The 26236-nt window shown below is 49.9% G+C and overlaps 1 protein-coding gene across 1 annotated transcript in view; it reads left to right on the top strand.

Moving 5' to 3' along the window:
* The first annotated feature begins 3010 nt into the window (after positions 1-3010).
* LOC144123931 (acetylcholinesterase-like) overlaps positions 3011-26236 on the top strand; it is a 45170-nt gene continuing 21944 nt past the window's right edge. The window contains exons 1-2 of the mRNA XM_077656642.1: positions 3011-3110; positions 4296-4579. Coding sequence (XP_077512768.1) covers positions 3011-3110; positions 4296-4579 — 384 coding nt within the window. The remainder of the gene's footprint in view (positions 3111-4295; positions 4580-26236) is intronic.

Raw genomic sequence — 26236 nt, 5'->3', positions numbered from 1 at the left:
GCGCCGGATTCGGGCAGGGGCGGCTCTGACACCATCTGTCCGTCATCGGTGGCGTGCCAAAGATCTGCCACTACCTGACAGGTGCCCTCACTGTGGCGCTGCACCGGACATATGTGATGTGCGGCACTTGTTGTGGACGTGCCCAGCGACGGCTGCTATCAGAAAACGGCTCCTCAGGGAGGTGGGCCTGCGGTGGAACCGCGAAAGTGACTTCGTGAAGTGGACAATGGACAACCGTTTCATTAACAACCTCTGCGACTACCTCAGCGCAACGGTTCTTCACTCCTTCTTTTAACTTTCAATCCCGTGCATTCCTTCCCCCCTTTCCTTTTTCAACTTATGCCTCATGGCACACTTCTCGAATAAAAAAAAAAAAAGTGCAGGGCACATGTATGCATGCAGTGCGTGGCAGAAGTTAAGGCAGAGTGATATTTTGGGGCTCTACTCGTAAATGTCTCGGTTTTATCTTAAGTATTAGCTCAAACAACACACACACGCGAACACTCACAACCATATAAGCATCAAACCTATCGTCCAATAGTGCCTTGAGGGCTTGTCTTGTATGTTTCTTACTCAGTAATATCTCCAGAAGTTGCCGACTACAAAAAATAATTCGAGTTTTAAAACGACTGTTAATAATTGTGAAGGTAAAGGAAGGCCGACGATGTGAGGGCGAGGGAGGGCCAGCAAATTTTTCGAAGTGAGAATGAGAGTGAGGAAGGGCTCGATAACTTTTAAAATGAGGACGAGGGTGAGGGAGGGCCATGGATTCAAAATTGAGGGTAAGGGAGGAAAAATAAAAATGAGGGCATTTGCCCACGTCTGCAGTCCAACCCATCCAAGCCTGCTTTTTATGAAGTAATCATTACCACCCAATATATGTGTGTGTGTGTGTGTGTGTGTGTGTGTGTGTGTGTGTGTGTGTGTGTGTGTGTGTGTGTGTGTGTGTGTGTGTGTGTGTGTGTGTGTGTGTGTGTGTGTGTGTGTGTGTGTGTGTGTGTGTGTGTGTGTGTGTGTGTGTGTGTGTGTGTGTGTGTGTGTGTGTGTGTGTGTGTGTGTGTGTGTGTGTGTGTGTGTGTGTGTGTGTGTGTGTGTGTGTGTGTGTGTGTGTGTGTGTGTGTGTGTGTGTGTGTGTGTGTGTGTGTGCGTGCGTGCGTGCGTGCGTGCGTGTGTGTGCGTGTGCGTGTGCGTGTGCGTGTGTGTGTGTGTGGGGGGGGGGAGGGGGGGGGGGTGCTGCTCAAAAGATGGATGTGTGCCGGGCGGGGAGGAGTCACTGAAAAGTCGGCGTTTGGGGTGGCGGAAAGGTGTCTTCTCTGTATATACCTGCCGATACAGGTCAGCTTCCTGTCTCAGTAGTGCGGCAACGTAGAAGGCTCATGTGGTAGTACTGATGGCGCCCGCGTAAGTACTCTGAGTAGGAGAACTTCGCTATTGACACGAGCGTGAAGGGAGACCTATTACTCGCGCGATGGGATATCCGAAACTGTTGAAGCTTCGGGATTTTATAGATTCAAAATCCACCAGCTTTTCTCGTCTACCTCAACATATAGATTCTAGCGTAAACATAGACGATTTGCACTAATTTTAGTTCATTTTATTTTGCGGCTCTTGCTGCGAATTCCTATCTTTTTTGCCACAGACAGTAAATTATAGTTGGTAAAGTGAAAACATCTGGCATTGAGAAAATTTTAAGAGTTTTCATTTTGTTTAGCAATGTCACACAGAAAAGTAAACCGCATTATAAGGCTGAATTAAACCCATCTACGTTCAGAATTTGTTTTTTTGGCCTGAACCAATTTTGATCATTCTGAACCGGCTCGAACCGCAACAGAATGTCGTTCCGGAACCGAACCTGGAACTGAAGCCGAAAGGTGCTAACCCGAACCCCAACCGAACCCCAAAAAATTCCGATACCACACCAAAGAAAATGCATGAGGTTAATACCCAGTCCCTTCGTTCTTGTATCCTTCACCGCCACTTTTTTTGGAGTATGACGGATCGCCTTACAAGAAAAGAACATTGGCTTGGCTTTCGCCGGCGGACACGAAGCGGTCACCTCCACATTGGCGCTGACTTTACAGTGTCGCTCGATATTAAAGTGAACACGCGACCGCGTGGCCGCCGCACATCGCGAAGCGCTGCCGCCGAAAGCCAGAGAGCGTGAGTGACACGCATACACGGAAAGAGCAGCCGGCCCAGCTTACCGCTCAAGCGCCTTTTGCGGCCTATTCTCGCCGGCTTTCGGCGACAGCGTTTCGCGATGCGCGGTGGCCACGCGCTCGCGTGTTTCCTTTAATATTGAGCGACACTGTGCATCGAGCAGTGTTGCCTAGGCAGTTGAAATAAAATCCATGACCTGGCATTCAGTGTAAAAGCGGTTTGATTACTGAGCCACCACGGCGCCTGTGACTGGACAAAAGAATATAAACGTGCGCGGAACACCCATGCAGTAACCGAGTTCACAAAAAGATTGCACGCAAGCCTGTCTTCCGACTCTACCCCGCATAAATGAAAATGAAAAAGGTGCTGGTGCCACTCGTTGGCCGGCAGCGCCGCCACCTGCTGAAGTCAAGAATCAATGTTATTATTTTTGGATCCATGTCATGAGTTCATACTCCTAGTCTATTGACAATGAACGTTTCTCTAAGGTGTCATGCTTGCGCCCATCGCCAAACGAACCTAGCCTGTCAATTGTGACGGCGTTGCGGAACATTGTGACGGCGTTGCGGCGTTGTAATGGTCTCTTGGGCCTCGTCAAGCTTCTGTGTAGCTTTTAGCCCAAGAGACCATCCAGTTGTCTTCTGGAAATAAAGATGTACTAAAGATGTACTGCAAGGCTGATCCCACCTGCATATCTACACCAGCACCCCCGTTGTGAAAGCGAAGACACTATACTGAGTAGGACACCGATAAGGAAGTTGATGATTACATGTGAATTAGCCTTCGGGCTGAGCAGTCCTGGGCAAAGCAACCCACGACAGTCACTGGAGAGAAGACGACGAAGAAGACTATGTACGCCCGCGCCTACAACATTCCAATCTCGTACGCTGCCAGTATCGAGAGGGTTCGAGCTCAGAGGGTTTGTTCCAAGGACAACCGGAGCAATTTTTGTGAGTCCTGGGCTTCCACTGCAGGCGCTTTTGTGGCGCATGGTGCATTACGGGGCTAGGGCGACGCTGTATCTGTCTCGGGCGCCGCTAATTGGCTTTCACTGCGGACAAGGCCTACTGCGTTCTTTGCTTTCTCCAAATGTGGCTGAAAACCACAGACATCCCATAGAACACAGGAGCCTTGATCCGAAATATGATCGCTAATTTGCAACTCCCTTAGCTAATTCTGAGCTTTGCTGTCCAGCCCACATAGCGATGATGACGCTCTGAGGTTACTAAAGTTAAGGAGGGCAGTTCTCTTACGCGCAGTGCTTTGGATCGCGAGCAGTGCTCTATGAGTGCCATAGTAGATCCACTAGGTATTGTACGCTGACTGAGTGGGCATTCCTCTCCTTGACTATACGTTGTAGCTAGGAATTGTGGACGTGGTTCGATGTCATGCTTATGTTTCTCTTCGCTTTGTAGAGGGGAGGGGGGGGGGGGGGGCAGATAGCCTTAGCGCTCTAGGCGGCGCACTACAGGATTCCTCAACGCAAGAGCTGCTGGGCTTCGATGCGTACTAGTAGCGATGACAATGAAGTATATAATGATGATGATGTGGCTACTAGAACAGCATAAAGTTTCTGTAGCAGGCAAGCACAAGCTTACAGCCCTAGCGTGGTGTTTGAAAGATGAAAAACAGGAACAGAAAAAGAATTAAGGCAGAGGGGAAAGCAAGGATTAACACGAGGCAAGATATCAATCAATGGAAAATAACGAAAAAATTGCAGGTAGTGGAGGGCGATTTCTTTCCTGCAATCCACCAGCTGTGTCTTTGCCACTCCCCCGTTGTAGCTTTGTGCCATCTTAATTTGAGGCCAATCAACCATCAACCCAGAGATCCCCGAAGCATGGAGGAAAGTCATCCGCCGAGCCGTCCTCCACTATTGCTGCAGCCTCTTCCTAGTGGTCGACACCGCCGGTGCTCAGTGCTGGCCGAGGCCTCTGTCGATACGGTGAAAAGCGCGAAGCTCACATGTAGCTCATCAATATTGCTTTCCCTGAGCAACTTCCAGGGGCCCGTCTTTGATCACTGTAGTTAAACAAAAACCCTTTATTTTCGTTTCACATTGCACATTTTAGCGTAGCGTTTGTGTATGCGGGTCCCTCGGGCCTCATCCCTTCCCTCACAAACACCTATTGCAGACATAGCGTTGCTGCTCGTAATCGGCGGTGCGGTGAGCACGGGCCTGGTCCACCTGCTGAACAGCCACGCGGAGGCACGCGCCATCGCAGGGCACGACTCCGCCAATAGCGCCGACGAGCTGGTGGGCGGCGTACGGGTGCGTCGCACGCTGGGCATCCCATACGCGGTGCCGCTGCGAGCTCAGGACCGCTTCGCAGCGGCTCGCCTGTTGGACTACCGCCTCTACCTGCGAGAGCTGGGAACGCAGTGGCACGGGGGCTTCACGCGACTCGGATGTCCGCAGGTGCGCAGAGCGCAGGTCACGCGTCTGAAGCCGGAAGCTAGAGGCTATATAGGGATAAAGGCTCAGGCGGAAACTGAAGGCAGCGAGTATATGGCATTGTAGCTGGTAGTCGAAATAGAAAGGGACTCCAGGACTACCACTTTGCGCCGGGCGCTGACGGGAAGCGATAGCTTTAAGACCGTCTCAGCATAGCGCGTACCGCTACTGTTAGCCACCAATGGGCACGCGCAGTTACGTACGAGGTGCCGCGTGGGTGCTGCGCATGCGCTGTCAGCTGCTGTCGGCAGCGGTTTGCGCTATTCTAAAACCAGAAAGATTTATAGGATAGCGCGAACCGTGACCTACTGCAACGAGAAGCCCAAGAATAAGTTGCGAGAAGATGAGGGCGCGCACCTCCTCTATGAAGGTGCATGCAGTATAGGTCGCCGCGTCAGCAGATCACAGTAGTGGAACGTTCTATGCTAAAACTCTCTATACTTTGTATGTTCGTGGAGGCTAGAAAGCTGACTACGCATATGCCAGCCTGTAGTGTAATGCCGGAAAAGAATTTTAGCATATATTACTGCAACCCCGTGTTGTTGCACTTGGAGTGGAATTGCTAGTGGCAACGACCGCGCCGTTGTTACGTGCACCAGGACGAATTTGTAGATCTATGCAGCCGCTGCAGAGACGCTGACAGTACGCGAGTAATTTTTTTTCGACAATAACGCTTTATATATTCACATATTAATACAAGAGGAGGTCGCAAGGTTGGAAACCTTCAGGGGTTAACCCTGGCTGTAAGGCAAAAAATAAAAATCGAATAGGGCTTCTTTCACTTTTGCAAAATGAACAGAAGAACACGAACAATAAACACTAAAATCGAGCTCGAGTTTAAGTGGGAGCCAGTTAAATTTTTAGGCAGCGTATGCCTAAAAATTTCAGGCTTTTATTGCAATCCTTAGAACGGATCATGCGTCGTGCATTTCCTTCGTTCTGCACATAGCTTGCTTCTAGGCCTTATTTAAATTAAAGCACACTCGTTTACTTGCCAAAGCATCTTTCGCTGCATAACCACAGCCAACAGCCCGTGATAATTGCAAAGCTTTGATTAAGTCGTGTACCTTCACAACTGGAGGCGACGGTAGTATCATAACTATTCCCTTTGCAGCGGGTTATCACAGCCTCGCGGTGCAGCGGAGCCAAAGCGAAAAACTCAGTAGGCCTGCATGCTCGGGCAGGGTTGCTTTACTATTCTGGAAATGATACGTTTATGCGGGTTAAAATCTTTAATTAATATCAGGGAAATGTTATTCTAACGGTGATTCCTAACATTGCAAAAACGTTCGAAAAAAGAGGACATTAAGAGCAATTAATCTCACGTTCGACCAAGACAAAAAAGATGCGTTGTTGTAATTAATGTTTCGATGCTACATGGGACACCCCCGTGCATACAAAAAACTTGGCAGCCACGCGTTATGCCACTGAGCGCTTACTGCGTCAGTGATTTATTTTTGTAGCGATATATAGCTACATTACGGTAGCAATTCGAGCCTTCAGCGTGGCGGCGCCGCCACCCTGTGGCTGTCACGTGGTCGGTCACGTGGTACGGAGCAGCTGCCGGCGACGCGGAGCCATGGCTCATCACGTGGTTCGTCACCTGGTTGGTCACGTGACCAGCCACGTAGTGCGGAGCAGCTGCTGCTGCGAAACCGAGCTGCCACGGCTGTGCGCGTGCGCCGTATCAAGTTGGACGAAGATGAGCAAGGAGCGCCCAGCGAAACAGCGGCGAAAGAATGACTTTACAATTCGACTGAGGAAGTTCCACTCGGCCAGCTGTGGCTATCGCGTCACTCCAAGTTTAACCAGAGCTAAACCACCGCCAGTTTTGCTCCTAACTTACCAGGTATCAGCAATGCACTATAATATTGTTACTTCTTTGTTTGAGCCAAATGTTACTGCATTATCCTTAATGTCATACTTTTCTTCATTTACTGAAACTTGCAAATAAACGTTGGTATAATATTTTTTCTAACATAACTGAAACTTTTATACAACAATTGATCAACCTTACAATAACGTTTCAGTATCGATTATGAAAACCACGTCAAGCAGGTCTGATATTAATGCGAAAGCACTCATACGCTCATCAGCACCGCCCTAGAATCTTGTCATCGTATACATACGCGCGTACGATCTTATGCCGTTGCCTAGCAACCCGAGTTAAGCTCGTATAATCTCTGAGGAGCGTCACGCCAGCTGCGCGAGAGGTTGCTCGGGGAGAGAAACATGGATAGCGTAATCCCTTCCGATGTCTTTGATAGAAGCAGCCACCTGCCAGTGCACCTCCTAACCGCTGATGCACGGCGCTGGTAGTCGTACGGGGACTCGCCGCCATCTAGTATAAATGTTAAGCATAGAATGACCAATTCTGCATATATGAGAATTAATTCACTAAAGATATCACCTCATACCCTTAAGGCGGAGCTTAATGTGCCCTCCAGTTCAAGAATGAACACCTGTTACGTTAAACCCCTACCGTTACTACGCACAAGCACACCAGCAGCCTCCGTCCACTCTGCGTGAATAATGCTACAAGGCATGCTCTGTTATAAGGTGCGCCACACTCATGCATGCACCTGATCTGTGTTGCTTGTCTGAGCTCGTGCTTGCCTATACTTCCCCTTTACATGAGCAGTACCCCCGAAAGTGTTAATGGTAAATTGTTAATAAGCGAAGTTTTATTAAATAATTTGGCTGTATATACATCGAATCTATGGCTGGCACAAGCCGAGAGGCTTATTTGCAAAGTTCTGTTAGTTCAAGTTCGTCATCACTGCTTGATATGTTCTTTGTTGGTCATTCACGTTGCAGTAACGTTTTTGCTAATTTTATAACTTTTTTCCACAAACAGTACTGAAACATACTTACAATGATAGCGTGGTATTTTTCCCTGACATTCCTAGTCACTGTTGAACGGTGAGCATATGATTGATTAGTGGTACAACAAGCTGTACACTAATACGTATTGAGCACGATAAATTTTTATTTTGTTTAGTAATACTGCAGGACAATACGTTGAACCAAGCAGGCGGGGCACTTCACAAACAAAAAGAAAGCACTGCCAAACGTATACAATTTAACATGAAATGAACATAATGCACGAAATGATGCACGAATCACAGGTCAACATCGCTAGATTTCGCAAAAATGATTTCGTAGTGTAGCCACCAATGGGAAGTGAATTCCACTGGCCCACCGTTCAAGGGGAAAAAACTGTGCTTGTGAGCGTTCGTTCTCGCGAAAATTGCCGCAAGCAAATACATATGACTGTGCCGTGTTCTCGTTGTAGGCCGCCATAGGGAAGCTGGTAGCGTCATATTTTTTTCCGAATAGAGTATTGTGTAGTAGCACAAGACGATTAATGTTTCTGCGTGTTTCTAGTGGCTGTATTCTGTTTTGTAACATTAATGAGGACGGCGAATCTTTCCTGGCCCATTTCCCGTACATACATTTCACAGTTTTATCAACTCCGAGGACAGTTCTGTTTCCAAGACGATACGAAAATCTGCTGTGAGATTTTGCTTCTTAGGCGTAAAAGTGCAGTTTTTTCCGCATTGGGTTTCATTCCCTCACTGGAACACCAGTCAGTAATTTCTGCAAGGCCTCTCTGGTTTGGTTTGGTTTGGTTTATGGGGGTTTAACGTCCCAAAGCGACTCAGGCTATGAGGAACGCCGTAGTGAAAGGCTCCGGAAATTTCGAGCACCTGGGGTTCTTTAACGTGCACTGACATCGCACAGTACACGGGCCTCTAGAATTTCGCCTCCATCGAAATTCGACTGCCGCGGCCGGGATCGAACCCGCGTCTTTCGGGCCAGCAGCCGAGCGCCGTAACCACTCAGCCACCGCGGCGGCTGCAAGGCATCTCTGCAACACATCATTATCATCATGGGACACAATTTCCTTGAAGATAACACAGTCATCCGCGTATGACCGAATGGACACACTACCAGGAGTAACATCACTCCAAGCCATTAGCATACGTTAAAAATAACAATGGACCTAGCACACTGCCTTGAGGGACTCCTGAGGTGACCTGACGAGTCCTGGAAGTACAATTTCGAACTTCAACTAACTGTTGTCTGTTTTTGAGATAAGCACAAATACACTGTATGACACCAAAAAGAACTCCAATTCTTTGTAATTTATATAGTAGCTTTGCATGGCGAACTTTATCAAAAGCTTTGCTAAAGTCTAGAAAAAGAACATCTATTTCTCCAGATAAATTAAGTATGTGTGATAGCTCATGTACGGTTGTTACGACTTGTGACACAGTGGGAAGTGCTTACCAGAAATCGTGCTCAAAACGTGAAAATATGCTATTAGCTTTCAAGAACTCATGTACGAAACCAGCGAAAATATGTTCCAATAGCTTGCAAAACGTGTTAGTAATAGACACGGGGCGGTAATTTGAAACAGTTTGGCAGTCTCTTTTCTTGTGTATCGGCACAGCACGCGTTTTTCACCTGTCTGATGGCATTGCTCCTAATTTTAAAGATAACTGAAAAAAAATAGAAATAAATTCAAATAATAGTTCAGAATACCGCCTCAAAAAAGCATTGAGATTGTTATCAGGCCCAGCAGACTTTTTAATATTTATACTCAGAATCAATGCCAGGACACCTTCGTCAGCGATTAAAATATGATCTAACGACGGGCTGCTTGTAATGGAAACTTCAGTCTGATCACGCTCTGCAAACACACTTTGGAAGTAAACATTGCAGTACTCAGCAATGCTGTGCGCATCCTCTATTTCAATTACGTTGTGCACCGCCGCCAACCCACCGTCCACGCGGAAAACTAACGGCCGCAGTTCCAGAGGCAGGAACTGCGTCGCCAGCGACTCATTCAAGACCTGTTTCTATGCCTGCCAATATTATTTCCATTTTCGTTGAGGGAGTCGCCGTCGAACCACTTGTTGACAATGGCACAGCCGTTTCCGTTCTCAGTCACACGCTCTGTCGCAGACTCCAAAAAGTGACGACGCCCCTTCCTGCCGTTTTTCTCCGCACCGCCAGCGCTCAGGACATTCGACCGTTAGCCGCCTGCACCGCCCGCCTGCTCATCGAGAACGTTCCCTACACAATAGAGTTCTTCGTCCTCGCCCGCTCCTCTGTCGACGTTATCCTTGGTTGTGACTTCCTCTCCTCACCTCACGCCGTTATTGACAGCGCTCGTGCTCAGCTTGACTTGTCACCCTTCACTGACGCTCCCTTGGACTTAACCGGTGCTGCTGCCGCTACTGTGGTCGTCTCAGAGGACACAGACGTTCCGCCTTTCTCTTCAGTGCTGGTGCCTCTTTCTTGTGCTGCTCTCTCAGATGCAACTGTCACAATACGATGTGCTCACCAGAAGTCTGTTTTGCTGCCTCATGCCGTGCTGACAGTTATTCGTGGCTCCAGCGCTATTTATGTAGCCAACCTGTTCTCCTGCCCTACCACTTTACTCCGTGGCCAATCGCTTGGTAATGTCGCCTTTCTCGATCCCACCTCAGCATTCCCCCTCGTCGACAGCACGGCCGGCCTTCACGTCAGCGCCATTACGCCTGTTCCCAACACCAATCAGTCTTCTGTAGATCTTTATCACGCCGCCCTGACATCTACCCAACGAGGCCAGCTTGTCTCCGCCCTGCACCGTGTTCAAGCTTCGTTTGACTACCAGCAACCTTCCTTAGGCCGCGCAACCATCGTTACCCACTGTATTGACACTGGAACCCATGCCCCTTTGCGCCAACGTCCGTACCGCGTGTCAGCCGCTGAGCGCCGCATCATTGACGAACAGGTGACCGACATGCTCCAGCGCCACGTGATACAGCCGTCGCACAGCCAGTGGGCATCGCCGGTGGTCCTGGACAAGAAAAAAAGATGGTTCCATCCGGCTCTGTGTCGACTACTGTCGTCTGAACAAGATTACGCGCAAGGACGTTTACCCTCTCTTTCGTATCGACGACCCCCTCAACTGCCTGCAGGGCGCTGAGTTCTTTTCTTCATTGCACTTGCGCTCTGGTTACTGGCAGGTGCCGACGCCTGACGCCAATCACTCAAAAACTATTCGTCAAACCCGACGGGTTCTATGAATTTAATGTCATGCCCTCCTGCCTCTGCAATGCACCCGCCACATTCGAGCACATGATGGACAACCTCCTCCGAGGGTTCAAATGGCACACATGCCTTTGCTGCTTAGACGACGTAGTTATCTTTTGCCCGGATTTTTCGTCTCACCTCCGGCGCCTTGAGACTGTTCTTCTCTGCCTGGCCGACGCTGGCCTCCAACTCAATCTAAAAAAGTGCCGCTTCGGAGCTCGGCAGCTCACCATTCTCGGGCATGTCCCGTCGAAAGATGGCGTTCTTCCGGACCCGGCCAAATTGCGAGCTGTGGCAGAATTTTCGAAGCCCACTTCTGTAAAAGACCTCCGAAGCTTCGTCGGCCTCTGCTCCTACTTTCGCCGCTTTGTCCGCAATTTCGCCACTATCATCGACCCTCTGACCATTGCAAGCTCCTTTTCGGCCACGACCTTTCGGCCTGGTCGCCTTTACGAAGCCTTTACGACACTCCGTCACCTCCTGACCACTCCACCAATTCTGCGTCATTTCGGCTCTTGTTCTCCGACGGAACTCCACACCGATGCCAGCGGCGTCGGCCTCGGTGCCGTACTCGCTCAGCGCAAGTAATTAAGTCTTTGACGAATACGTTGTCGCTTACGCCAGCAGGACACTCACAAAAGCTGAAGTCAACTATTCTGTCACCGAGAAGGAGTGTTTAGCCATCCTTTGGGCGATCGTCAAATTTCGCCCCTACCTGTACGGGCGCTTTTTTGACGTTGTCACTGATCACCACGCCCTCTGCTGGCTGTCCTCTTTGAAAGATCCCTCTGGACGACTGGCGCACTCGGCTCTGCGACTCCAAGAATACAACATTCACGTTGTCTATCGTTCCGGCCGTAAACATGCCGATGCTTATGCCCTATTACGCTCCCCTGTGCCATCTGAGGCAGTGCTTTGTATTCCGGCCTGCATTCTTTGACGTTTGAGTGCTCTGATATGGCTTCCTAGCAACGGAATGACCCATGGACCACGTGCCTCTTAGATTTCTTATCTGGTCAATCATCTCGACCTCCTTCCCGTGCTCTCCGTAGTCAGTCCCACCATTTCGCCATCAGAGACGAGCTACTTTACCGCCGGAACTGCCTTACGGATGGTCGCACGTGGGTTCTTGTCATTCCGACCCATCTGCGCGACCGCACCACTGTATCGGCGTACGTCAGAGGAGCCGCGATCAGGGGTGGCTGAGGAGGCGGTGGCAGGACTTCAGCGCCCTGCTCCTCGATGACACGCTGTGGGTTGGGAATGAGCGACGGCGCAGGTTGAGGCGGGCAGGTAGACAAGCACAGCTGGCGTGCGACTTCAAGTACAAACTGCTGGATGCGCTGGAGGAGCGACTGTTGGTGGAGAGCACCGTCCCATGGGAGAGCCAAGCTGGAAAGTGGGGCCTATTGACAGCCTGCACGCCGGGTAGAAAGGCGCTGTTTGCGCAGCTCATCGAAGCTTTGGCAGTAGCCGATGACACCTGAAACAGTCTGGGGATCCTTGGCGACGAGCATCTGGAAGGCATCATCCTCAATGCCTTTCATAATGTGTCTGATCTTGTCGGCCGCGCTCATAGAATTGTTGACACGCTTGCAGAGGTCGACGACATCTTCTGTATAATTGGTGAAGTTTTCACCGGTTTGCTGGGCCCGACTTCACAAGCGTTGCTCAGCGCGAAGCTTACGCACTGCGGGCCAAAGACTTCTGTCAGACTGGTTTTGAGAGCTGCCCAGTTTGAGATGTCAGCCTCGTGGTTTCGAAACCGGTTATTGGCTACGTCGCTCAAATAAAAGATAACGTTGGTGAGCTTGACGCTATCGTCCCACTTATTGTATGCGCTTACACGTTCATAGCAGGCCAACCAAGCCTCCACATCCGTGTCATCTGTGCCACTGAAGATGGCCGGGTCACGCTGCCGTGCGGCGCCGGAACAGAAGACAGCCGACGGAAGCGGTGAAACGGTTTGGGTGACGGTCTCAGGCATTGCAGAGGCGGTGTATAGGTAGGCCTCAAACAATGCTGGCACATACCCACTGCGGGGGAGTGGACAAGACACAGGCGGTTAATTGCTGGATAAAGGAAAGTTTTGACGAGAAAATGAGTGGTAATAGCATGTAGGCTGGTAGATTGGAAGACGCAAGGAGAGGGGTCCTATTAACTTGGAGATCGAAGACGGGACAATAACTTAATGTCCATAATAGTACACAATGCCTGTAATGTTTCAATGTCGTACTGACTGAGAGCGAGAAAAAGAAATTAAAATGGGAGTCGCTGCGTTTCTTGACGAAAATTTTGCACAGCAGAGCGCACACTCCTGTCGCTTTGTCCAAGCAAAGAAGCGCCAATGGAAAGAACAACCGCGGAGGACACAGGCAAGCCCAGTTGATGAAATGGAATTTGCAAAAGACGCTTCCTCAAATGAGAAAAGCGGCGGCAGAACAGCAGGAAGTGATCTATTGTCACAGGTTCGGCACAAAAAGGGCACAATGGGGAAGCCGCCCGGCCAGGTCTGTGAAGTGTTGCAAAAGGGTTGCAAGCCCCAAGGGTAGCGTTGGCCTGGCGGCCTGGGGCAAAGCTGGAAACATCCGAAGGTCCCGGCAAAGGATGAGTCGACTGGCAACAGAACAACTTGTTTATTCTGGCATCGCAAAAGAGCAGCCGGTCAGGGCGACCACGATACTCGAAGGAAGAAATCGAAGTCCCTTTGGCGTCCGGGGCAGCGGCTTTTTTTATACCCTCGGAGTCGAGGGCAAGAAGGAACGGCTTGGGATGAGGCGCCCGATACGGCGACGCTCAGACATGTTCAGACGTGACGTGCGCGTCCGCCGGGCCGGCGCCGGTCAGACCTCCTCGCCTCCCAGTTGGGGAGCTCCTCTCCCCGGCTGCCGCGCTTTGACAAGCGTGGGCACCAACATGCACACACACACACGCACACACGACGACACGTGGCATTGAAACCTGCCTGGACGCGCTTGGCGAGAGGCGTTACGGCAGCACTGAACGGGCCCAAAATGACCGCCACTTTGAACGAAGCCGCGGCGTCCGTTGCATCCGCGCCGGCTATACCGCGCGTCGTAGGCGAGACGTAACAGACCGCCCCGCCGGGAGAAGGAGATCCCGATGGTCAGGGGACTGCATCCGCTGTCCGGAGGGATGTCGCTCGATGATGCTCGTAATCGAACCCGGTCGTCCCTCGACGTTGCTTGAGCGCAGCGCACAGAGAAGGCCTCGTTCTCAGGTTCAGGTTCACACAGGGCACTGCAAAGTGACTTCGGGAGAGTTGCCATTTTTGGTGCTCGTTCCCAGCAAGCGTTAGAACTACGCCGAAACGCAACCGCTCAGTCAGTAAGCACGAGACAACCCTCACTAAGCTCTGCCAGGCTCTTTCCCCTTTTATACTACTGCCTAGTTCCTTACAGTAGTCAAGCAGCACTCAGAACGCGTCCACAAATGAGAAAATTGCACTAGAAAGCACGTCATCACTTTGAAACACTAAACAAAAGCAATATGTTAAAAATCCTGCCTCAGGAAGAAAACATCAGTAACAAACAACTGTGAGGCGGATTCCTACGTTAGGGGCTTCGACTTAAGCCATCGGCGTTACCGTTGAGACTCCCCTTTTTGTAGCGCACCTCAAAGGAATATTGTTGCAAAGCGAGGCTCCAGCGCAGGAGGCGGCCATTTTTGGGAGAGATGGCCTGCAGCCATTGGAGAGGGCGGTGATCCGTCTCAATGATAAACCTCGAGCCGGCTAGGTAGCATGACAATTTCTGAACGGCCCACACGAGACACGCACACTCTTTCTCGGTGGCGCTGTACGCCTGCTCACGACAGGTCAGTTTACGACTAGCATACAGGACGGGGTGTTCCACTTCTCCATTGTCCCTTTGGCACAGTACAACGCCCATGCCTCGCTCACTAGCATCGCACTGAACAACGAACCCTTTTGTGTAGTCTGGCGATCGCAGCACAGGCTGGCTTGTTAGGGCGCTCTTTAGGGCGCTAAAAGCTCTTTCCTTTGTCTCGCTCCAGACGACTGTTTGGGGCTCTGTTTTTCTTAGAGCATCCGTCAGGGGAGCCGCGATATCGGAGTACCTGGGGATGTACCTCTGATAGTAGCCGGCGACACCTAAGAACGACCGAATATCGGTCTTCGTCCGCGGTTGCGGGAAGTCTCGCACAGCGGCCACCTTTATTTCAGAGGGGCGGCGACGACCCTGTCCAATCACGTGACCGAGGTAGACAACCTCGGCCTGTGCTAATTGGCACTTGGGAGCCTTGACTGTCAAGCCCACTTCGCGCAGGCGGGTTAGCACTGCCCGCAAGTGTGCCATATGCTCAGACCAGGATGCGGAGAATATCGCTACGTCGTCTAAATACGGTAAAGCGAATTCTTCCTGTCCCCGCAACACTTTGTCCATGAGGCTTGAAAAGCAGTATGGCGCGTTCTTCAAACCAAAACTCAAAACTTTAGAACGGAATGTTCCCATTGGTGAAATGAACGCCGCATACCTACTAGCCTCTTCTGTAAGTGGAGCCTGCCAATAACCCCTGACAAGATCTAGGGTGGAAATAAACTGAGCGCTACTAACTTTCTCAAGGCGCTCCTCGATGTTAGGGATCGGATAAATTTGATCCTTAGTGATGGAATTAAGCCTGCGGTAGTCGACGCAAGGACGAGGTTCCTTGCCCGGTACCTCAACTAAAATCAAAGGGGAGGTATAATCACTCTCACCCGCCTCAATAACACCGAGCTGTAGCATTTTCTTTACCTCAGCCTCCATAATATCGCGCTGGCGGGGTGACACCCGGTACGCCTTGGATCGTACTGGCTCTGGGGAGGTAAGTTCTATATCATGAGTAAGGACAGAAGTCCTACCAGGCCTCTCAGAAAACTGACCTTGAAACTCTTGTAAGAGTTGGTGTAGTTCGGTTTTCTGCTCAGCCGACAGCGGTGCATTAATGATTAAGTCACTAATGACCTGATCAGTGTCTTCCCTGTTCGTCACTGAGCCTAGTCCCGGAAGCTCGACCGGAAGCTCTTCTAACTTGCCCGTGTCGGGCATTTCTTCTCCAGTACCTGGTGCCTTCAACGCTACAGGCTCAGTTTTATTCAGTTCGGACGTGCTCTGAATATCAGCTTGCTGCACCTCCGACCCTTTCTCATTGTTCGACAACGTCGGCCCCGCAACTACCGCCTTTGCAGCGAGCTCCCGAACTCTCGATCTGGTTAAGGCCTGAACGCTAGCCTCACCAAACAAAAGCCCCTTCTCGCGCAGGAGGTGATCGGACCTGTTCGAAAATAGGTACGGGTACCGGGGGGGCAGCATAGATGACACTGCGGCCTCCGTCTCAATTGCTCCGAAAGGTCCTTCAATAAGCACTTTTGCTACGGGCAGACACACGCTATGAGCTTCCACGGCTTGCTTGATCCATGCGCACTCGCCCGTGAACATATCGGGTTCTACGTAAGAGGGGTGAACTACATCTATTGTATCTGCGGAATCACGAAGCACTCGGCACACTTTCCCGTTCACGAGGAAGTCTCGCATGTAAGGCTCGAGAAGCTTCATGTTCTCGTCAGTGCTACATAATGACAAACACACGACTTCTCTTTTTGTTTCTGGACACTGCGCCGAAAAGTGACCCGGCTTCTGGCACGTATAACACACGCGCGCTTGCCTCCTCTCGAACCGCTTTCTGCGTTCTGCTTCGGCTGCCGCCGTCTCCTTACGTTCGGTCGGACTGCTTTCACTCGCATCCGCACTACGCGTGTCCCCCCTTGCTCTCATGGGTGTGAACTTCGGCCTCTCAGACTTGGAGCCAAATTCACCCTTTTGACCGTCCTTAGCTCCGCGAGCCCGACGCGTCACAAACTCCTCGGCTAGCTCGGCGGCTTTAGCCACTGTACTAACGTCTGGCCTATCCAAGACCCAGTACCGCACGTTCTCAGGTAACCGACTGTAAAACTGTTCCAGCCCGAAACACTGCAGAATTTTCTCGTGGTCACCAAACGCTTTCTCTTCTTTGAGCCACTCCTGCATGTTTGACATAAGCCTGCAGGCAAACTCTGTATATGACTCACTTCTGCCTTTTTCATTTTCCCGAAACTTCCGACGGAACGCCTCCGCTGACAGCCTGTACTTTTTTAGCAGACTCGATTTCACTTGGTCGAAATCCTCTGCCTCCTCTCTCTTCAAGCGAGCGGCTACGTCGGCCGCCTCGCCGGGTAACAAAGTGAGCAAGCGCTGTGGCCACGTTTCCCGAGAGAACCCCTGCTTCTCGCACGTTCGCTCAAAGTTAACCAGGAACAAACCAATGTCCTCTCCAAGCTTAAACGGCCGCATCAGGTCAGTCATTTTGAACGATACCCGTTCTCCTGCACCGTGTGCCTGACTTCCATTACGAGTGCGTTCCATCTCTACCTCGAGACGCTTCATTTCCAAAGCGTGTTGACGGTCGCGCTCTTTCTCTTTTTGCTCTTTACGTTCGCGCTCCTCTTTCTCTTTTTGTTCTTTACGTTCGCGCTCGTCTTTCTCTTTTTCTTTTTGTTCTTTACGTTCGCGCTCGTCTTTCTCTTTTTGTTCTTTACGTTCGCGCTCGTCTTTCTCTTTTTGTTCTTTACGTTCGCGCTCCTCTTTTTGCTCCCTCTCCTCAATTGTCTCAAGGCATTCCGACAGCTCGTCATCCTCAGCCTCCAACTCAAGAATAGCCCTTAGCAGTTCTGGTTTTCTGAGTTTGTCTGAGACATCCAGACCCAACTCTCTTGCAAGCTCCAGCAATTTCGGTTTGCGCAACGACTTCAAATCCATGGCTGCTCCGAATGCTGCTTTCTCTACTGCCTACTATTGTCTTGCCGCAAACTAACCCGGCAGCAACGACAACACAATTACCAGCTCTGTTTCTGACACTAACAAAAGCCTGGCAAAACTCAGAAGAAGAAAGTCCCGCACTCACCAAACCTCGCAGCCAAGAATTCAGCGCAGTCGTTCCGCTGCAGGCAACCAGTCATCACACAGGGCTCGTTGCACTGCTCCCGGATGGTCGTTGTGCTGCTCAGCATACAGTCGACCGCATATCTTCGCTGCTGGCCTCCGTTGTCGGGATCTCACCGCTGGCAACCAGTTGTTGCAAAAGGGTTGCAAGCCCCAAGGGTAGCGTTGGCCTGGCGGCCTGGGGCAAAGCTGGAAACATCCGAAGGTCCCGGCAAAGGATGAGTCGACTGGCAACAGAACAACTTGTTTATTCTGGCATCGCAAAAGAGCAGCCGGTCAGGGCGACCACGTTACTCGAAGGAAGAAATCGAAGTCCCTTTGGCGTCCGGGGCAGCGGCTTTTTTTATACCCTCGGAGTCGAGGGCAAGAAGGAACGGCTTGGGATGAGGCGCCCGATACGGCGACGCTCAGACATGTTCAGACGTGACGTGCGCGTCCGTCGGGCCGGCGCCGGTCAGACCTCCTCGCCTCCCAGTTGGGGAGCTCCTCTCCCCGGCTGCCGCGCTTTGACAAGCGTGGGCACCAACATGCACACACACACACACGCACACACGACGACACGTGGCATTGAAACCTGCCTGGACGCGATTGGCGAGAGGCGTTACGGCAGCACTGAGCGGGCCCAATATGACCGCCACTTTGAACGAAGCCGCGGCGTCCGTTGCATCCGCGCCGGCTATACCGCGCGTCGTAGGCGAGACGTAACAGAAGGTAGAAATTTAGAAGGGGAACCCGGCAGAGCAAACGCGTGAAAGAGACCTCTAGTCTGCGCGACCGCCAGTCATTGCTACTCCAAGGATGCAGAAGATGCTGATATTCGAGAGATGATGTAAAAGCCGAGGCAGCAAATTTCTGAAATACTGTGTAGCTGCGAAACCTCACCGCCGCTGTATATGCACAGGTTGGCAGGACAGCAATAATTGGGCCGCAGAGAGCTTCCCTTGCTAAGTAGTCTGCAACCTCATTAAAGTGAAAGCCCATGTGACCTGGTACCCAAAGCAACCTTACCGAATATAGATGGAGCGGAATCAGGAACTTAAGAGGCGTAATGCCCGAGATTCAGTGGGTGAGGATAATGGACAGAGTCCGTCATAACCTCGACCTGGGAAACGGTAGTTTCTAATTTTCGTAAGGCTAAGATTACTGCTAATAATTCAGCCAGATAAATTGGTGTGGTCAGGAAGACGGAGAGAAAAAGACCGACCCAGTGAAGCCGAAAAATTTCCCACACCTGCCTTTTCGTGATCCTTCGAGGCACCGGTAGCAATAAGAACATGAGAGAGAAAGTAACTTTGGTGATCCTGCAACAAACCCTGAAGAAGAGGAAAGGGCTGCAGCTTTGCATTCGATGGGAAAATGTCATCGAATTCAATCTGGACAGAAGATGAGTTGTTATACATTTGGCGGACATCTGTGGAATGAATGTTCATGGGATCAAGGAGGGACTGCACGAAACATATCCGCGGAGTATGAAAACGAGACCAGGCGGCACTAAAAAGGCGGAAAGTTGACTTAGAGATATTATACTCGAGGCGTGAAGAGGTGTGTCGCACAATTTTATAAATGTTTGCACTGTTAAAAGGCGAAACCTAGGTGATAACGATGGGATTCGCGCCTCAAGGTACATAACAGCATTGGCGACATGTTTTGGAAGCCCTAGACAGAGGCGCAACGCCTCACGCTCCAAGAGCACAAGGGGGCGAAGTTTATAAGCAGGAGCTCCTGAGAATAAAACACAGCCGAACTCCAAAATTGGGCGGACGTACATTTTATGAATCATCAGAAGTGTGTGCCTTCTCATGCCTGACCTAGCACTACAAAGCCTACGCAGGATTCCAATGGCCCGAACTCCTTTTGCAGAAACTTGCTCAATGTGTCGCCGCCAGGATGGAGTAGTGTCGAATATCACTCCGAGATACTTCACCGTCAGAACTTGAGGAATTATGTTATTTCTATAGACCAGGCAAATATTTACAGGAACAGAAACCGGTAATACTAACCATGCTCATTTCTTCACATTGAGGGACAGGTGAATTCTTCCTGACCAGTTGTCAAAAACATTGAGGTAAATTTGCAGGGTTCCATAAAGAGTGTCAATGTCACCTGCTGATGCAAAAAATGTAATATCGTCGGCGGACGCATAAGTTTTCACATTTTGAATGCATGGAATTGAGCTTAGGAAAATGTTAAAAAGAACAGGTGAGAGAACTGATCCTTGCGGTACACCTCCTGTCTGTTGAAATCTCCTTGAGGAAACATCATTTTGGCAGCAATAAAATTCTCTATTTTTCCAAAAAAGCAGAAATCAAGGCTACAAAATAGCTTGGGAAGTTGAGTTCCTGTAATCTGAGTAACAGAGTCGAGTGCTCAACGCTGTCGTATGCTTTACTGGCATCCAAAGTGACAAGCGCAGCGAACTGTTTTCTATTGCGAGCTAATTTAATACGACTCTCTAGGTCAGTATGAGTACACCAAATTGAACAACTCGGCATGAAACCAATTTGAGACGGATTCAAGACAGCATTTTCAGTAATGAATGTCATGACACGGCTGAGAAGGGCCCTTTCCACCAATTTCACTAGGTTCGATGTTACTGAAGTAGGGCGTAAGTTGTCTAAAGTAAAGCCCTCCCCTTGCTTTTTAAGCAATGGAACTATTTCAGCAAGACGCCACTCATGAGGTATTCAAAGACCTTTAATGGAATGGTTGACTAGAGCCAGCAGATCTTCGGGAGATTCATTGAACAAAATTTTGACCATAGATGAAGTGACCTTATAGGAGCCAGGAGCCGCTGGGGATAAGCGCAGAACAATTTGCGACAGCTCAGGCATAAAGACCTCAGTGAAATCACTTGAGGTGCATGTGAATATAGCAGGAGAAGGGAGAGCAGATGTAAAGCGAAGCTCTAGGCCACACACAATGTCCTCTAAGGCCTTGGCGATGTCAGCAGGGGACTGAACGAGGGATTCCATGTTTAAAGTCGGTGGAATCACCTTGTTGCGCCTCATGAAATTAAACAAAGCTCGTTTATTTCCTGATTGCGAAGGGAAATCATAATGATTTGTATTATACTCCACCTATGCACGGGCGACAGTGCGCTTAAATGTTGCTGCAACATACTTATAATCCAACCAGTTTTTTGGGCATTGATTGTTGAGAAGTTAAGTTCTTCCAAGCTGCTTTCCGTCGTCTATATGCACGCGTGCACTCAGCATTCCACCAATTGTTCGCGATTGCACCCTTGGTTCCCTTAACCCAAAATTCAGACTTTTGCCTTTCATGGTCCAGTCCTGAACACAGATGTGTAACCCTGCTTTCGACACTTGTCTCAGCGCAAGCGTCTGAAGTGATTTGGAGAGCTGATTTTAGCGTGTCTTTAAAGCAACTGTAATTTATTAACGTGCGCTGATGTCGCTCAGAAAGAGTTAATTTACACGCAAACTTGAAACTAATCGGTAGATGATCACTGTTTGTTGCACAGTCAACAGGCGCCCAAGACGTAACAGAGACTCCTAGGGAGGAAAAAGTTAAATCTAAGGCAGAGCGGCATTGACTCCGAACAAACGTAGGCAACCCAGAATTATTGCAGATCAAGTTCTCAGAAGCCCAATCAAATAGTCTAGAACCAAAGCTGTCTGTTTTAAACCCCCACGTCACATGGTGCGAATTGAAGTCTCCAAGTAATAAAACCTGAGAGCGGCTACTAGACATGAGTGAGTCAAGGGGCCGGGTGTCATGCACACCAGACGGGAAATATGCATTAGCTACTGTAAAGGGCTGTTGACCTGGGACACTAAGGTCAGCAGCAAGGATTTCGCATTCATTTTCCGCATATTGGAAAGAAATGCATGCCCTATGATAAAACTTTGGAGAGGTGAGAACTAACAACCCTCCCCCTCGCGATGACCGGTCAAGCCGGAACGGACGGTAGTTCTTGAGATGATAATTGAAATTTGTAGTTAGCCATGTTTCCTGTAATGCAATCAAATCTGGTAGAAGCTGATTGCATAGCCAATTTGAATCTGTAAGCTGAGAATATATATAGGCAATTCCACTGGAGTACACTTAAGAAACCTATCTTGGCGGGAGCGCCGCAGCCGCGACTGCCTTTTCTAGAATCCTGGTCTTAGGATTTTGACTAGCGTTACTTTCCTTTGTCTTCGACTGGGGGCAAGATGGACCTTCAATATTCAAAGGAGACCCACTTCGTTTCTGGGCGCGGAGATCAGAGTCCATATCCACACAGTCCATAGAGGATGCGTCCATAACGCTGTTTGGAGGAGAGGCCTGAGAGGTATTTTGTTGCTCATATTGTTTTTGGCCCTGTGGAGCGGAACTGATTACCACAAAAGGAGGAGGAGCTTCCGAAGCCAAAAAAGGCAAGAGCAGAGCGTTGCGCACCTACAGCATATTGGTCAACTAGGTAGCTATTACCTGCGAAATGCACGTGGATACGGTTTCCATAATGCGATCCATTGCATTTGCCCCAGCTTTCTCAACTGCCGCTGTAATAGCCTGGGACCAACTGGCATCCATTATGGGTGGGCACTTGGCGGCCACACTAGAGTAGCCTGAAGCTCTCTCCTTGACTGCGGCAAAAGCTTCTCTCCGCGTGCATCTGTGCTCGTCTATAAGCTCGAGCACCTGAACTTCTTGTGCTCGTGCAGCACAGTCAGGCGAATCAGCAGGGTGAGCACCACTACAAAGACATTTCTCTTGCTGTTCGGGACATTCCTCTCTGCCATGACCTTCCCCACAAGCACAGCAGCGTAAGGCAGGCGTAACGCACGAGGGACGGAGCGTTCGGCGCTTTTCGTTGTCTTCTTCGTTAAGCGCCAGCCTCTGAAGATGCCGGAGCCGAATGCCAGTCTTACAATTGATCTAATGCTTTCTATCTGTTGTTTTCTTTGGCTTAGGTGTAGCCAAAACTCTTTGGATAGCTAGAAATAAATTCGTCAAGATTCGAGCTATAGAACTTACCTCTGGCCATACGTCAGCACACTCACTCATGAGTGCACTCATATCGCCTCATTCGCACTCAAATCCACGTCTGTGAGTGCGAGTGTAAGTGAGTGGTTGTGATTATGAGTGGGCGTGAGTGCGAGTGCGAGTGAGTGGATGTGAGTGTGGGTTGTAATGAGCTTGACTGCGAGTGAGAGGTTGTGAGTGTGAGTGGACGTGGTTTGAGTACGAGTGAATGGATGTGAGCATGGGTGGTCAGGAGTGTGTGAGTGAGTGGATGTGAGTGCGAGTAAGTGGATGTGAGTGTGACTGAGTGGATGTAAGTGCGAGTAAAGATGAGGGGTGAGTGGACATGAGTTATGAGTGGACGTGAGTGCTGAGTGCGCGTGAGTGGCAAGTGGATGTAAGTGGTGAGTGGACGCGACAGCGAAACTGGTCGCGTGTACGTATTTCGAGACGACAGTATCAGCTTAGCTATTTTCATGTGGTGGCAGCTGAGGGAAGCAAATATTCACTACGGAGGGCGCTCGGGGAAGATAAGAGATCACGCAGGTCTCTTTGGACAACCGAAGCAGAGGATTCCGCTGGCACAGGAACAGCGATCTTGCGTTGCTCTTCGCTATTGTAGTTCACCGTTGGCATGGGCGCTGGTCCTTCGCGGGCGCAATGAGCCGCGACGAGTTTTAGCAGATCATTTGATCAAATTTCGCATTGCATCTGTCTCGATGTCTCTTGTCACGCTTATCACAAGGCTCGAGCTCGTATACAAAGCGTTGCAACACTTGCTGCTGAAACGAATGTCCGCTTCTTGGCGATAACTAGCGTACGGTGGGATCTCGAATACTGCAGTGGACACTTAGGTTTTTTCCGTGCCCGGGTGTGCGCATTTTAGAGCTCTGCTCTGGCCGTAATTTTCTGATTCGGCCGGACCCAAGCGAAAACCTGACCGACTTGGCACAGCTCGAACTGCACCAGCTCGGCTCAAGCCCGGAAATAAAGCGAAAGCCAAGTGCGCATTTCAGTAACGACAGAGGGTCTTGTTTCTATAGCATGCACTTGAAGGAGCCCTGTGTGGCAAATAAACCACGACGTTTTTATATCCAAAATGGTAATATTTAATGTTTTAATCTGCGCCAGAAATGACTGTTTCTTGCTGATGGTGATGAAATGGTGCGTCGAATTTCGGCAGCACATAAGAGGCAGCAACGAAATCGGCCGCACTCTTTTTGATAGGCTCGACTTACAGTTTCAACTTAAACGACCGAAGCCAATAGTCACCGAAACCAAGAATCATAGGGGATGTCTTTTTTTTAATTTTGTAGTTTTTATCAATAGCAGATCAATAAATGCAGAAGAAAAAACAACCACATGCCCCCTGTGGGATCCGAACCCACGACCTCCGAATTTCGCGTCTGGTGCTCTACCAACTGAGCTACGGCGACGGCTGTCCAGTCTTCTGCTTACGGGAGTATTTATGCTGCCTGTAACAGAACCTTGAGAGTGTTCACCAGCGCCACCCTCGTCCATTGCAGCGGATGTAGTACGTCCTGTATTAACCGCTAATGCCACGTAGGAACGTGGTCAAACGGTCAGGGTGGAAGCTGTGCGAGAACCCTCTTATGCTACGTATGACATCAGGAATGCCAGATTCGAGGCCCCGTCGCCGTCGCTCAGTTGGTCGAGCACCGAATGCGAAATTCGGAGGCCGGGGGTTCGGATCCCACCGGCGGCATGTGATTGTTTTTTTCTTCTGCGTTTATTATTTTCCGCTTGATAAAAACTACAAAACTAAAAGAAAAGACATCCTCTATGCTCCTTGGTTTCGGTGACTATTGGCTCCCGTAATTTGTCACAACGAGCACCTCTTTCCATTTACATGTCTGCTTAAAGGGACACTGAGGAGAACTCTATGAATTTTTTTTTGTTAGCATAATCTGATAGTTCGGCCGCGGTGGCTCAGTGGTTAGGGCGCTCGACTACTGAGCCGGAGTTCCCGGGTTCGAACCCGACCGCGGCGGCTGCGTTTTTATGGAGGAAAAACGCTAAGGCGCCCGTGTGCTGTGCGATGTCAGCGCACGTTAAAGATCCCCAGGTGGTCGAAATTATTCCGGAGCCCTCCACTACGGCACCTCTTTCTTCCTTTCTTCTTTCACTCCCCCCTTTATCCCTTCCCTTACGGCGCGGTTCAGGTGTCCGCCGATATGCGAGACAGATATTGCGCCATTTCCTTTCCCCAAAAACACCAAAGCACCAAAGCATTTCATGGCTTCGTTGCCGCTTATCCGTGCGCGAAGGATGCATTTATTTCAAAGAAATTTGGATTCGAAGATGAAAAAGTTTTTCCCGCCGCTCTGATTCAAACTCAGGGAACTCTTATGACGCCACGGCAACTCTTATGACGTCTCAGAACGGAATGACGTGACACGTGACGTAAACGCAGACTCCGTGATTTCTAACGGCTAGCGGTGCGGTGCTGCGCAACCTTCCTTTGCCAGCCTCAGAGATTCGCGACGTCCATGAAGTAAGGAAATTCCTCCAAGGTGGCGCCTCTTGTCCTAGGAAGTCATCACGCTTCTACTTGCGAGATTGGCCTGTGGCGGCGATACCTGTATTTTGGTTCTTGCTATTTTCTACATTACAAGAGCTTTGTTTTCAGTAAGAGTGACGTTTTTGTGATCAGGAGCTGCTATTCTATCGATACAAGCCAACTTCAATTTCTCCTCAGTGTCCCTTTAATAGTTCATCGAGCGCCCCGAATCTCGCAGTCTGAATGCCGTCGAAGGCGTCTGGGGTCCAGGCGATCTACAACAGAATGTCTCTGTGTGTTGTCGCCTTTTCGCTTGGGAAAAAACTCCCAAAGAAAAGCAGTACGAGCCAATGAAAGCTAATAAGAATCAAGGTAGGGCGACAGTTTTCATTTCGCCTAAAAGTATCGTGTAAGCGGGTGCTGCTGTTAAAACTAGACTTTTAGTATGGACCTCCTTCACCCCGCGACGTCACGAAGATGCGGTGGCGCTGATGTCAGCAGCGACTTTCGCATGGTAGGCAAAACAGCTACCGCCAGCCGATGCCTACCGCAGCTGCTGCAGCTACCGGCGGCTGCATCATGCCTGAGCACTGCAGAAGCAGCATGTTTTGATCAGCTGCGTCACTATTCGATCCACGTAGTAGCATAAAAGGAAATTTAAATTAGCCCCGATAGGCTTCTCGCGATAAATACCGCTTTAGTAAATTGGCTAACGGGGAATGGGCCGCGGTACTAAAGCGCGAAGTCTGGGATTCGATCGGCACTGCCACTCAATGTACTTAATAGCATGTAAGTTACTGCGTTCATTCACCTGAAAACATCAGCATAGTACGCTTATAACTGCGCAAGAAAAAAAGCACGTATGTAGCTGCGCACGCATTTATCACCTGAGCCGGTGTGCACGGGGCCCCCGCCGGCAGGTTCACTCGCCCCCAAGGAACGCGTTCTTTTGTTAATAGCACAGCATGTTTTAATGGCACGTTTTATGGCATTTGATATTTACTTGAAAGTGTTTGTTAATATGACCGACGTAATTATTTGATTCGA

Source organism: Amblyomma americanum, chromosome 3 (genome assembly GCF_052857255.1).
Source record: "Amblyomma americanum isolate KBUSLIRL-KWMA chromosome 3, ASM5285725v1, whole genome shotgun sequence".
NCBI classification, from domain to species: Eukaryota; Metazoa; Arthropoda; class Arachnida; order Ixodida; family Ixodidae; genus Amblyomma; species Amblyomma americanum.
This window is presented reverse-complemented; position numbering and strand designations above follow the sequence as displayed.